Source organism: Seriola aureovittata, chromosome 24 (genome assembly GCF_021018895.1).
Source record: "Seriola aureovittata isolate HTS-2021-v1 ecotype China chromosome 24, ASM2101889v1, whole genome shotgun sequence".
NCBI classification, from domain to species: domain Eukaryota; kingdom Metazoa; phylum Chordata; class Actinopteri; order Carangiformes; family Carangidae; genus Seriola; species Seriola aureovittata.
In genome coordinates, this window is record NC_079387.1 from 3,230,658 (window position 1) to 3,245,373 (window position 14,716).

The 14,716-nt window shown below is 38.3% G+C and overlaps 1 protein-coding gene across 3 annotated transcripts; it reads left to right on the plus strand.

The window, feature by feature from the left end:
• Nucleotides 1-476: 476 nt before the first annotated feature.
• On the plus strand, nt 477-13,692 carry LOC130165251 (carboxy-terminal domain RNA polymerase II polypeptide A small phosphatase 1-like). Of its 3 annotated transcripts, none has more exons than XR_008826758.1 (8): nt 477-1,348; nt 7,911-8,059; nt 8,288-8,389; nt 8,903-8,959; nt 9,586-9,678; nt 9,929-10,114; nt 10,696-11,270; nt 11,984-13,692. XR_008826758.1 is itself a non-coding variant. In XM_056370349.1 (7 exons), the coding sequence occupies exons 1-7, from the start codon at nt 1,276-1,278 to the stop codon at nt 10,822-10,824; spliced, it is 789 nt and encodes a 262-aa protein (XP_056226324.1). In that variant the 5' UTR covers nt 477-1,275; the 3' UTR covers nt 10,825-13,692. The 3 variants fall into 3 exon arrangements, 1 of the variants encoding a protein (XP_056226324.1); XR_008826759.1 differs by having other exon boundaries at nt 12,125-13,692; XM_056370349.1 differs by having other exon boundaries at nt 10,696-13,692.
• The last annotated feature ends 1,024 nt before the right edge of the window (nt 13,693-14,716 follow it).

A 14,716-nucleotide genomic window follows, 5' to 3' on the forward strand; every position in this document is an offset into this window, starting at 1 on the left:
AACTTATACATCTATGTAAAAATCCTTAGTTACAAGTGAAAAAAGTACATTAGTATTATCTGGAAAAAAAATCTTAATCTTAATAAACAAAATAAGAAGAAGCTAAATCTGTAAAGTAAATGTGGAGCAAAAAATAATTATAAGTGTGAAATTGTACTTTAGTTCAGTATATATAAATGTACTATTCCATCACTGTATTTCAAATTAAGTTACATCAGAGTGTAACACATCATTGCCACAGAAAGGAATAAGATGTAAAAACTATGCAGAAATTAACATATTATAGTATCTTTCTAATGAAAAATGAAGGGAAAACATTACAAAACTGTAAAAGATGTGTTTCAAACTAAGTGGGGGAGTAAAAAAAGCAATGTCTACAGCGAGTAGGTAAAAAAGACAGAGACAGCATTTGTGCGACGGTCCCTGGCTGTAGGCAGTTTCAAGGGGACCCAAACTGGGCGTTTCTTTGCGGCTACTCCAACGAAAGGTTTTGCTCTTTAGCAAGTTTTTATCAACAGCGGTCATTACATAATGTCCACTGTAGTGTAAACTCACGTATACATATCTAAAGCTGCCGGTCAAAAAGTAGAGAGAAGTAGTTTCCGCCTCCTGTTGAACAGGGCAGTTAGTTAAAGTTCGTGAGTTTAGCTTGCTGTGTGTAGCCTGTGAATAAATAACATCGTTTATTTACTGTTAAACGTCATTTTGCATGGCAAAGCCCTGTTCAGATAGCATAGGGGAAAATATACATCGTTGGCCATGTATATGGGGTAATATATCTTCTGTTGATATCTAAGAATAGTATGTTTGACTAAGTTAATTCCGGTGTAGTTAGCCTGCTAGCTTAGCTAAGTTTTGAGTAACTTTATTTCAGGCTACTTTAAGGGACCATCGTCAAAGTTGTAGGCGTCAGCAGAGGGAGTGTAGCACACGGCCATTCCCTTACTGCGCCACTTTAAGTGAAATGGGAAGCCTTGAAACCTCCATGTTTGTATCTTGAAATTGCGAGCGGAGTTGAGCACCATATTGAATCAAAGTTGCCAACTCCTTGTCAAATGTTTTATAACTTTCATACTTCAAACTTCAGCGGGTATCTGAGCGGACAAATACACCCGGAGTGTAATGGACTTGCTGTAGGCGACTCGTTTCTAGGTTTCCCGGAGCGCTCCAGTTTTGTTTTCGTACAAGTTAAGTTGGTTTCATGCAGCACCGAGTCAGCGAACAATCTCCAACTTTAAAGTGTGAGGTCAGCACTCTGGACCAGACCTGGATGTGATGGACAATCCGTCCTCAGTAATCACCCAAGTCAGCCGGGATGAAGAGGGAAGTAAAGCCGCAGGAGAGAGGGGTAAGTGGCTTTACTTTCGCCCCGCTTTGCTTCTGCACTTATGTCAGAAAAAGTTTTGCAGCTCCGCGGTCACAGCTGAGTCAAAGTTCACGATCCTCAACTCAGAAACCGCACAGTAATCTGCTTACAGTAACAACACATGACAATAGGCACGGCTGTGCAGATATAAACACTACTCTTTTAGAGAAGTGAACTCAAAACTTGTTCGAGCACTAAAACTGTCAGTTTTCTATTCTGCATAGAGTATGGCTGCGGCCCTTTGGCCTGTGATGAAAGTAAAGGAAATGACGTACCAAGACAGCTATAATATTTTTAATAACAGCAAAACAACATCTTACAGTCACCACAGACCCACTTTAAATCCATACATAATATTAGAGTGGTGTCATTTGGTGATAAGAACAAATAAATAAATACATGCAGCACTATAGCAGCATTTCTTATACATGTGTGTGTATATATATATATATGTATATATATATACTTTCAAAAACATCTATAATAATGGCACCAGTATCATAAATATCTATTGTTACAATGACATTTTCATACTGAGAATGAAAAAGTTTAATCTCCTCCATCTTTAGCTCTGTTTTACCACAATGCCTCTCTGTTTCCCTCTTAACTAAACAACTGGCCTGTGAAATTCTGATTTCCGCAATGTAACACTAACTTTATCAGTTCTATGTTCACTAGCACGGATCTGTGGCACTGCCACTGTACACAAACCAATGACAAACCACAGACTGTAAATGCAGGTTACTGAGTAATCAGGAGTTCTGTCAGTCAACGTCCCTGAGAAAATGCTGCCAGCCATCCTCGTGAAGGCCATAATCTAACTTCATTAATGGCGAGTGTCACTTCCAGCCTGCATGCTGTCAAACTGATAGTTAAATTGTGGCTGGAGTTAAAGCCTTTGTTCAGGCAAACTGTACACACAGAGATGCGGTGAGCAGATGATCAGTGGCTGAAATGTCAAGCAACAGCCTTCTTGTAAATGTGTAGTAGCCTGATCTATTACATAACCCTGTCCCCACACTTTGAGAACATGTTTATGCACTGCGACACATGGCCGCTGTCTCAAACAGCATGTTTACTCTGCCCAAAGAGATTCTGACGAAGACCACGGCTTGTTAGCTTCATTAAATGAAAACAAAACTTTTAGTTTTGGTTAAAAACTTTTAGTTTTGGTTTCATTGTTGTGTCGGGTTGTGTTTTAGAGGATCGCCACAGTTCTGGTTTAGTGGTAGCCACTGAATTCAGACATATCCCTCTACGTTTGAACATGAGAATCTAAACTATGGTTTCACATTAGTAAATGTGGACTGAATGGCTGTGAAAACACCTGAGAAAAGTTTCTGGTGAGCAAGAGTACTTTGTCAATTAAAGCACACTTACTGTTGTTTTATGCACCTCTAGGACGGACCTAAAAGTGGGGTCAAAGGCCAGGAAAGGTAGAGAAACACTGGGCTAGTGATGGTCACTGTTTTTACAGATTTTTATTTAGTCTGATCCACCTGACCTCCAGTTGGTGGACAGACTCCATACACTTATAGATTGGGGTCAGAGTGTATGTGTTTTTGAGATCTGTATATTATATTATATTATATTTCTTTCTTGGTGTTATTTTCTCAGGGTTATAAATAAATAATAAATAAAATGCAGAATATACTTGGGGGGGACATTAAAATGCGAATCTAAGACGTTGTTCTCTTGCATTTTCTTATTGACCGATGAATAACAGCGTGTCTGTAATCTATAAATATGATCTATGAATAATTATTGCTTCTGTAACCAGATCTCATACCATGCTGGTGCAGTCTCATATATCAGTTTGTCAATCAAGCAGGCGGATATCGTCATTTTATGAAGTATCACATGCAGCCTGCGTGATCACGAATAAAATGTGCAACAAGCCGCACGAAGTTGCAGCTTGTTGCACATTTTATTTATCGGTTTGTTTTAATATGGCGTCTCTTTTAACTGGAGCAGGTCAGGTTCACTTTTACGTCACTAACCAGTGTGAAAGCTTCATTAGTCTGTGTTTTATTGGAGAGATTTATTGTCACATTAAAGTGTAGGAGCTGTTTTACAGGCTTTTCGTTTCAAAGAATTAAACACTTTAAAATGGTTAAGTGTCTCTGATTAAGGCAAATTTTAAATAACTGGCAGCCTAGTCAACACCACCATCAGTCACACGGGTCAAGAGATGTGTCTTAATAAAACTGTGACTTTGAAAACTTTTGGAGTAAATCAGACAGGTAGGGAAGCTTTGTGGAGAACGACTCCTTTTTGTTATGGGTTGGTTTTCCTTATGTTTTGAATCATAGCAGCTACAGGAATCAGCCAAATCTGCTGCCTGACTAAAGCTCAGGAGTGAGGGAAACATAAATGACCTAGAAGAGGAGTGGAAGCGTTGATTACAGGAAACCATTGACACCGTCACACTTTAAAATGGATCCCAGGCTGATAAAATGAACTGATAAGGCAAAGCATCTCATCATGAGTACATCATGGTCACTGATGTGATAAAATGCAGTCTGAATTATTCATTTTCGGTAAAGTTATGGGACAGGAGATAACATTCTGAGAGTAGGCGTTTGTGTCTAATTCACAGGTGATGTTTTGGTCCATTTAGAGCCACATTTCATCATCTGTTATTTATAATTTGTTTCCTCAGCTTTTACTTGTGTCAGTGGTACGGCAACAAACGGTCTAATTCATGATTACCTACGGTTTGTTTCTGCCTGCCTGTCTGGCGACACACTGATAGTATTTCTCACTCCTGGTGGTCGCCTGTTTATTTGTGTTTTAGCTTAAGTGTTAATGTCGGCGTAGTCAAAATGAATAGCAGCGTTGAATATGTTTTCACCTCAAGCTGATGGAAGGTCTGAAGACTTTTCCAGAGACTTCCCACAGTAATACACATAAAACGATTGTTCATTTTTTGTTTGAAGCCAGATGTGTTGAAGGGTTTTTTTTTTTTTAGCAGATTTTTCAAAACAACTTACAGTATATTACTTCAGATTGAATGGTAGTTCTAAAATCATCATTATTTGTTGAATTGGAACACTATTTATTTGTAGCATTTGTACATTATACCTTTTTTATTTTCTTGTGTCAGTTTGTCTTCAGCTGAAGGAGATGAGATGATAGTAAGGATCCATTTGATCCTTTTCAAACACCAAATCTGACATTTGTACTGAGGAGGGGCCCAGTGTTTTTCACTGTGTGCCACAATGTAGTGTTAAATGTCATAAAATGGACCATGGCCTGTGTTAGAAATGTCAAAACAAACTAGAGGAAATATTTTTTTCATAATCGATTCAGTCAAGCATAAATACCAAATATTATCTGGTTCCAGCCTCTCAAATGTGATGATTTGTTACTTAATGATAGTAAATCACACAAATAAATTAATAACTCATTAATAATTGATTAATCTGCTGATTATATCCTCAATTATTTGATAACGAACGTAAACAATACATTGCCCTAAAACGTGCAGACCGAATCCCTCCTCAAATCTCTTTGTGAGTAAAATGTGGATGTCAGATTTTTCTATGGCTCTCTTCACTGTGTAAATCATCTGGATTAGAAACCTATTTTAAGAAGAATGACACACTTGTCTGAACATTGTTTTGGCTGCAAAGGAATGAAACACGTGGAAAGTACCCACTGAATAATGGAAGTGTAAATACCACACAAACTTTTGAAGAGAAAATCAAAACACTTTATTAGGGTGACATCCAGGGTTGTCATGTTTAATGATCAGTCAGGGGATATTTTTTTTAGCCCAATGCCTGCAGTATGTTCCCTCCTTGTCATCCTCATAATGGCCCTTTTTATAAATTAATGCATGCTCTGTGTTGTTTGGACAGCACCCACTTAGCAATTTCTTCTGGTGAAAGGCCTGTGATTAAAGGCATGAATATTGATGTGAATAGATACTGAGGGATCAAATAAGGACATGTGATTGAAGCCTGGAAATTGTAAGGGCATATGACAAGGGAATGGGAGTGAAAATCTAAGGAGATCAATGAATAAGGACATAAGGGAGTAAATAAAGTCACAGGAGACTAAGTAAGACCACCTAAACTTTGGATTTATTAAGCTATTTTCTTCTTGTGATTGGTTTAGTCTGAAGTTTTGTGGAAAGTAGGGTGTGTTTTCTGGCACAGATTGGGACTATTTCTCCTCATTTAAGCTTTGCAATCATTCACATTAGTAAAATGAAAAAAAGTCATCTTGATGTCACGATTGCTCAAAGAAGGACAGCACTCGAATACATGAGTAAAAATGTAAACCTGTCTTGACATGAATTCAGCCCAGTATAAAGAAGAAGCTGCGTCATAGTTTCACAATCTTGCTCCTGCTGCACTACAACATGATGGCAAGTAGCTTCCTCCACTGATACCCGTCTGTTTCCTCTTCCTGTTTTGGCCTGAGCGCGGCAGAGGCCAGCGGAGGGTCAGACGGGGTTTGAATCCACAAATGGAGTAGGAGGGAATGGCAGAGAGGGAATGAAAGAGGCGTGAGAGATGGACAACAGAGGTTTGTGTGTTGGTAAAACAGTCACGTCCGGACAGACAGAGAGAGCGAGTATGGTGCATGAAGAGACACAAACAAAGTCCAGTGAGAGACAGAAAAGTGTGGAGGAGTGTTGATCAGAGATTAATGGGACATGGAGAAGAACTTAATGGTGATTTGACTTGACAAACATTCGTGAGAGCAGAAATAATGTGACTGAGTGACTGAGATAAACTTTGCTTGAAGGAGATAAAGAACTGCAATTTTTTTTTTTTTATTTATCTTAAGGCAAAAAAAAAGGCATGTTTAGCTGCAAAGCTCGTGATAACTGATTGAGTTCTTCCCCTCAGAAGTTATGAGGTGAACCATTCCCCCTGCTGACCTTTCATGATGACGTCATGAAGATGAAGTCATAAATGAATGACAAAAATAACCAACACACACATTTTAAAAATTGTATTTAGACGGTGCAGTTTACATAATTTACATATAAAATATAATACAAAACAAATGAGTCAAATGTATTCAGTTCTGTTTTTATATACATATTTTTTTCCATTTTAATTTACGTGTATTTACCATAATACTAGATTATATAAATGATTACAGTAGACCAAGATGGCATCTTCGGATGCCTGTCTTTTCTATCCCACAGATACTCGTTTACATATACTAGTATATATACTATACTATACTATATACTAGTTTATATACGACTGAGGAAAGCAGAAAATATTCACATTTGAGAGGCTGGAATAAGAGAATTGAGGATTTACTTTTTCCTAAAATAATGACTTCAAACAATTAACAGATTTTCTGGTGGTCATCTCATCGTTGCAGCTGGATTACAGTGGTGCCGACTGGTTTTTCCTCATGCATATTTTCCCCACACTGTAAGGAATGAGGTTAACGTGCTGAGCTGTACAGGTGCACACTTCCTCCCCTGTCACAACCACAGTTCCTTTGTTCACCATTTGCAAAGTTTCTCTGGTTCATCATCTGTTCGGCAGCTGGAGCTTTTGTTCTGTTGTTAAAGCGAAAAAAACCGATGAGCACCTGAGGGAAAAAAAATGGAAGTGCGCTGCTTTGAATCTTACTTTTTTATGCTTCTGCTTTTACTGCTTTTAAATGTAACACTGTTGGTTTGTTATTATCATTGTTAAAACAAGACATGCATACACAATACAAAGTAAAACGGGTTTTTAAAAAAAACACATTAAAGCCACAAATCCAACAGCAAGAAGACAAAGGACTAAAGCTTGTTGGGATACATGCATTATACTGTTGTTCTGACCACATCAGAAAGTTCATGTATTTACGAATGAATATATGACTATTTATGAATGGTCATATGACATTTGCCCACATCTGACTGGCATAGTACATTCCATAATAAACTCATGATGTGCTCATGTTGCCTTTTATTGCGCCTGCTCCCTGCACCGCTCTTTAAGCGTAGTGAAAAAGTGCTAAATATTTATTTGTGGCAGTTCAGGCTGTTTGCTGCTGACATCGGAGGCGATTGTGCAAGAGCTCCTGGCAGGCACGTGTGTCTCTAGCATGGTTTGTCCAAATGCAGAAAGTATGAGGAAAGCTGCGGGATGTTTTTTTTTTTTTTTTTTACTGTTTTTAGACACTCATTGACAAGATGAGTCTTCAGTTATGTGGCAATAAAACAAACATCATTACAGTTTCATTTTTCTGTTTTGTTTGTTTCTTCTGTTTCTTTTTAAGGCTGAAATCTGAGTCTCTATAGCTGCTCTTTGTTTGCTTGTACTTTGTTTTTTAAAGGTTTACTTCATTTTGCAGTTTTACTTCATTAACTAGATAGAACAGGAGAATATTAGCAATTCATCACAGTTCCTCTTGTGGCAATTTTGCTTGATTTGAATGACAAAAATTAGTCAGTAATTAGTAAAATACCACTTTTAAGGGCTCATTCTACATCAAAAGTTTCATATGGCTCAGGAAGAGGGTAAGTCAGAGTCTTTGAAAATAACCTTGGTGACATCCTCCCCCCCTGTGTCTGCAGGTTCCTCTCCCTCTCTGTCCTCCAAGAAGCCCAGGAGCAGAGGCCTCTTCTCCAGCCTCTTCTGCTGCCTGTGTCGGGACCAGCCTGAACCCCCACCAGTCAACAACAACGCCCCTCTGCTGGTCGAAGAGAACGGAACCGTCTCCAAGGTGTGTTTGCCTCTGTCTCACTGAGAGCATTTATTTGTGGTTGCATTTTTTTTTGTCCTGTTTTGACAGCAATGGAGATGCTGATAAAATCAGAGATGAGAGAAAAGAGATGTCAGGGTAAAAGACGTATTTCAGCTGGCATTTAAGAATCAATTTATAGGGTTCTTTCTCTTCTATAGAATTTCTCTGTGCGTGTTCAGGTAAATATCATTTTGTGGTATTTTTTAGATCCAGGTGAAGCCACTGCTTCCTCCAGCGAAGTCAAAAGACTCTGGAAAGATCTGCGTGGTTATAGATCTGGACGAGACGTTAGTTCACAGCTCGTTTAAGGTAAGACGGGTTAAGAAAACAATACTGTTGCATTAACTACGAGCAGCTGTGTCCACATCCAGGATTGCTAGAGTGTTCGTGAATTTCTTCGATGACGCAGGGACTTTAAAATATGATTTGTGCTTTTTTAAGAACAAAACGGCTTTACAGCACATATTTGTCCCCTGTGATCACATTCCATCATGAGATAGTTATGTTTAATCATAAGAATCACTCTGTAAGATCTATATTTTGCCCTACCTTGTTGTTATTGGCTCTGACAGTCACATTTCTGTCATTGCCAAATCTAAACTAGCTGGTTCTTAATCCCAAATAAACACAGTCTCTCCTCCATGTACACACACTCTGCAAACACACTGTCTCTTCCTGCAACTGTCCTGTAATAATCCCACAGTCAGTGCTATTTAGATAAGGTTATAGAGAATGTTGTGTTTTGTGCTTTCTCTCCAGTGATTGTATCTGAAAATATCTTGTTTATTTAAACCATCTTTTTTCTGTGTGTGCTTCCGACAGCCTGTGAACAATGCAGATTTCATCATTCCTGTGGAAATAGATGGAACGGTACACCAGGTAATGTCATCATCACACTCCCGCTTGATAAACCTGGCATAAAATATTCATATTGTAACCCGTTGTCATCTGTGGCTCGCCGTCCTCGTGGTTGTGTGATAGCACTGCTCTTGAGTTTAAATTGCCGAGTGTAGAGGGTGCAGTCGGCATTTAAGGGATTTGAAGATATGGCTGCTTGGAGATGGATGACATACAGTGGGTCTGGGCCTGATTCAAGTAATCCAGGATAGGTTTGTTCAGACAAGCAAAGCCTATTCCGGATGACTTGGTTCAGGAACGCTGCCCTCAGCCGCCGACGCCGCAGAAAGAAAAAAAAAATGGAGGAACTTCAAGAAAACAAGTCTTGTGTTTTACTTTTGGAGCCAGATGTTTGTGTGTTAGTGATCTACATGAGTATCTTTTATATTTAGTTTCCTTTGCAATTGCGGTGTGTGGAATTTGCATATTTGACCGATATGTAAAACAGGTCTGCTAGATCCATATTGCACAGAAAACCTTCACATTGTCCAATCATTATGTGCATATGTTATATTGAATACCAGAAGAAAATGTCATGGGTCCTGAGGCAGTTAAGATTTGTAGAAACTTGTGTAGAAGCCTTGTTTGAAGATTACCATGTGTTCCAGGTGTATGTCCTGAAGCGGCCCCACGTCGATGAGTTCCTGAAGAGGATGGGGGAACTGTTTGAGTGTGTCCTGTTCACTGCCAGTTTAGCCAAGGTAAGACACTTCACAGCTCGTTGCCCAATAAACCAGTGCACTGAATAGAATACTGTGTTTCATACATACTGTTTATACATGCTTATATAATATGTTTTGTACATCACATTCATGTCTTACTGTATACACAATATACTGTATGTTCATTGCTAAAATTAAGTTTATACTCTTGTATGAAAACAATGTCAAAATGTATTATCTTTGAGGTGCACAAGCTTCAATACTTTTTTTTTTTTTTTTTTTGCTGCAGTATGCAGACCCAGTCTCTGATCTCCTGGACAAGTGGGGCGCTTTCCGCTGTCGCCTCTTCCGGGAGTCCTGCGTCTTCCACAGAGGAAATTATGTTAAGGACCTGAGTCGCCTGGGTCGTGACCTCAACAAGGTCATCATCGTGGACAACTCCCCGGCCTCCTACATCTTCCACCCCGACAACGCAGTGAGTGTCACTAGACACAGCACCTGAGTCATGATGATGACAGTGGTGTCTTTGGGGTGGGGCGGCAAGATATTCACCTGCTGAATAAAATCTGTATCATGAATAACTGTAACACAGTACACACATCAAGTTTTTATAAGTTTATTTGACTTTTTCTATACTGGACTTTCCTACTTTTGCCATTCTGGTGTAGTCATGCAGTGTTGATGATAAAAACAAATAACAGGGCACATTTCCCAGATGACGGTGGTTAAGTTAAAGTAAATAAAAGGGGTAGTTAACTTTTCTTCTTTGTTCTCCAGGCTGTTCTGTTTTGTTCATTTTATTTTTTGCTTTCTTATTATGTTGTGTAATTCAGGGGAAAAGGCAGTATGTCACAATATCCATTTAGTTGTGAAAAAGTCGTGTTAGTGTCTGTAACAGTTTGAAAGTGAAAATATGACTTTAAGCCATTCTCATTTATTTCAGAAATAATTCTTTCAGAAATCTGACTGTGATTGGAACATCAAAACTGTACATCATGATCCACATTAGTTAAAAAAAGGATAAATGTGGTTATGTTGATTTTTGCTTTTGTCCAGGTGCCTGTGGCCTCGTGGTTCGACGACATGTCCGACACCGAGCTGCTGGACCTCATCCCATTCTTCGAGAGGCTGAGCAAAGTGGACAACGTCTACTCAGTCCTCAAGCACCAGGGGGCCGCAAGCTAACAGTGTTCGTCTTTTCATCTCAGCTCTGAACAAAGCGGCGTACTGAACGGAAATACACACCAGCGAGGCTCCATCACCAGCTCCAGCTATCACTGCCCACCAGAACACAGACTGCTTCACAGCTGACAGAGCCTTCACCTTCCCAGTATCAAACCAAGATTATGTTTGGGAGTTTTTCAGTGACTTCGATGGCGTCATCACTGCCACCTTCTGGTCAAACAGAAAACTGCCTGAAAATTACCTTGCAATTCTCCCCCCATGAACCAGCTCATGTGAGTGAATGCATGAAAGGATGAATGAATGTTTAAGGACATTTCACTGAACTTGCAGTACATTTAACAAAACAGATGTCTGCAGCCATGAATCCAATGGACACAGACTGGGTACCGGACATAGACTTCTCTCATGGACTCGGCAGTTTGACCCTGCAAACCGAAGCAGGTTTGGTAAGCAGGAATTAAGTGGAAAGGAATTTTTGGAAATGTTTATGTGCAAATAAACTTGATCAGATTTGTCAGTGAAAGAGCAGAAAGTGAACACATACTGTAGATGTCTTTTAAATATTTTGGAATAGCATTACCTTTGTCACACACCTTAATCTTGTCAATTATCACACTATTTGTCTGCAGTCGAAAACGTGATCCTCGGGTGTGATTTTAGAGGTTTTAGAACAAAATTATCAGGTATTTTTGAATAATCATGACAGTGTTACGGATGAATCTGATTTAATTAAAAAAAAAAAAAAAAAAAGGTTTCATTAAAAACCATCTGGGATTGTACTGTCAAATATAATCAGGAGTTGTTAAATACATTAATAACTAAATGATTGGACAGCACTTTAAAGTCTAGTCTAGAGTACAGTCCTCGCTTTCACTGCAGTTTAGAAATTGGTTTTAGCACGATTTGAATACTAAACATAGTTTGAAAACTGAATAATAAATGGGGATTATTATTTTGGATTTTGGATTTACTAGTATTAAATAAAACTAGTGGAAAAAATCAATAATGTGTAAATAATAATGTCCTCTTACAGCAGGAGGCAATACAAATTTTTGATGCATAGAAACATTACTCAGTGGGAAAATCAATCATTCTAAACTAAATGTTTCAGCACTGAAACAAAATGACTGCAGTATTTTCTTTTTTCTCCAAAATTCAGACACTAATATGAATATCAAACCATCCGCATATGACAGTGGAAGAGCAGCTGCTATGCTTATCGGTTGTGGATTTCCAAAGGCGGTGCAAAGATTGATGGACAGCCAAAATGCATTGTGTATCTCCACCTGTGTGTTGATAGATGCCATGACCAGTTGATGCCAGAGACGAGAGGACCAGGATCGACTTCTAAAAGCGGGTCATTTGTCATGCTACATCAGAACAGAGGCTCCGTTGGTGTATGATTGGTCTTGTTACTTGTTTTAAAGCCACACTCAAAACTTGAATATCTCACAGCATTCACAGACTGTATTTGAATGGGTAAAGAAAGTCGCAGAAAAGTTAGTTTGGCTTGTCAGTTTTGGTCTCATAAGCTTAAAAGTACAACTTTTTTTTTTCTTTTCAGTTAAGCGGTACACATACGCTGGAAACAATTTCAGGACTTTGTAATAAAATGTGTGTCGAGGGGGGGAGTCTAGGATATGTGAGGTGTTGTGCCTGGTGAGCTGGCACCCCTTTGCAAACAAAAAGTGGTTTAATTCGGTCCAGATTTAAAGGAGAAATCCATCCCGAAACACTTTCAACACCGTCAATAAACAGCTATTGGTGATTTTTCTTGCACCTCTGGGTCCTTTGTTATTTGGCTGGTGGTCATATTCTGGTGTATAGACATCACGTAATGTTAATGGGAGTTAAATGATGATGTGTTGTAGTGTGATTTGAGGGTGGAGTTTTCCTTTAAAATCTCAATTATAACAGATGTGGAGTTATACATTGAGGCTGTGCTGCTTTTTTCGTTTTATTTTTTAAGCTCTATGTGGCGATGTTAGTTGGTCGGTTTCTTGAGCTGGTCTGTTTTAAGGAGCGGCCTGGTCTCTAGCAGGAGTCTCAGACTCTTGTTATGTCCTTCATATGCGTTGACAATACCATGTGTTGACACTGATGAATGAAAATGGTGGATTTGACTAAGAGCCTCAATAGCAGCGTTGATGCTTGATGTGACTTTACCTAGATGGAACAAGGATGACAATTAAGTCCACCATATTAAGAGCTATTACATTATTTTTCTATGTTTAACAAATTATTGTCAATCAAATTAGCCTTTTTCTTTTCTAAATAATTACTGATTTTAATTCTTCTCTTTGCCCAGCAGTGGTCCTCTGATACGACATTGACAGGTTGTTTTCCAGAGGGGAAACACTGTTGTGGCCGTTTTCATGCAAGACGTGATTGGTTACCTCATATATTAATAGGTAGGATATGGATCAGAAACACCAGCAACTGACTAAAAGATTAGTATCTTACTGTTGTAGGCACATAACAGGGTAATTTGTGTGTTTCATGTAAGCCATCATCACATGTCTCAATTAGATTTAATGCTGATACTGTTGTTTCTGTTTTTGGAATTCATTGGCAAAAAGGAGTATTTATAGGGATGTTAAGTCATTTGATTACATACAGAACAAGTGTTGTGTCACTACAGGGCCCATTCGCTGATACTGTACTTCTTACACATTCAGTAGATATGTATATTTTGTTTTGCACAATAATAAAGCAAACAAATTTCATTAATATATGGAATATTCATGTTACTGTACTCATGATTCAATAGATGTAACCTAATTTTTGACCTTTGTTGTTTTATCATACCAAATTATATATGGACTGTGTAATAATGCCATTTTTTCCATAAATGCTAAATGAAAGATGGTCCATGTGCTGTTTTATTGAGCATTTCCTCATTTCCTCATTAGGCCTGGGGATTGGGTTTGTCAAAATCAGATGGTAATGCTTCAAATGATGAGACTTGCATCAATGGGTTGATTAATCAATTAATCCATAGACTGAAAGATAATCAGCTTAGATTTTGATAGTTGATTAACTGTTTGGAGAAACTGTAAATGCTTTACACTGTGATTTAAAACATTTTATAGAGTAAAGGACTAATCGCTTTATCAAAAAAATAATTGGCATTTTACTTAATGAAAATAATAATTAAGAAGAAGAATAATTAATTGCAGCCTTTATATTGGGCTATTGTTTGTTTGTTTTTTATGTTCGAGCAACATTACCTTTTTTTTTCTTCCATTTATTTATTGACAACTGGCAGCATGACATAACACTATGTAGCATTAATTTCCAACAATTAGCTGTGGACTAACCACCTGTTAGCAAACTAGTTACGCAGCTAGCAGGCACAGAGAAACATTAGCATGTTGGTCGCCTCACGAATGTAAGTAAAAAAATATTTACTCTCCTTTTAGCTGTTTTGGTGTCCACCAGCTCCTTAGAGAAGTATCTCTCTCTTAAAACGTCAAGTCATGAGCTATGTAACGTTTTGTGTTTTATGGTTATAGTTATATGACTATGACAAGCACAAACTGGGGCTAGCTAGTCGCTAGCAAGTAGCTAACTTTTTTGATGGCGGGCGGGTCAAATATACAGTAGAAATACAGTGTACAATTTTCTACTGAAGTATTATCATTATATACTACTTTATACGTGTACCATCAAACTATATAAAGTACTGTAGTTAAATTAGTTTCAGCTCAACCAAATACAACAGTAAAATGTTGAAGTGTCGGTTGAAATGAACCAATAATGGAATACGTAACAATATACCCCTCATGGGGATGACTTTTGTCTGAGTGCTTTTACTGTTGATACTTAAAGTACATTTTGCTGATGATACTAATGTACATCAGAACCCCAAGATACTCAGTTTACAATAATA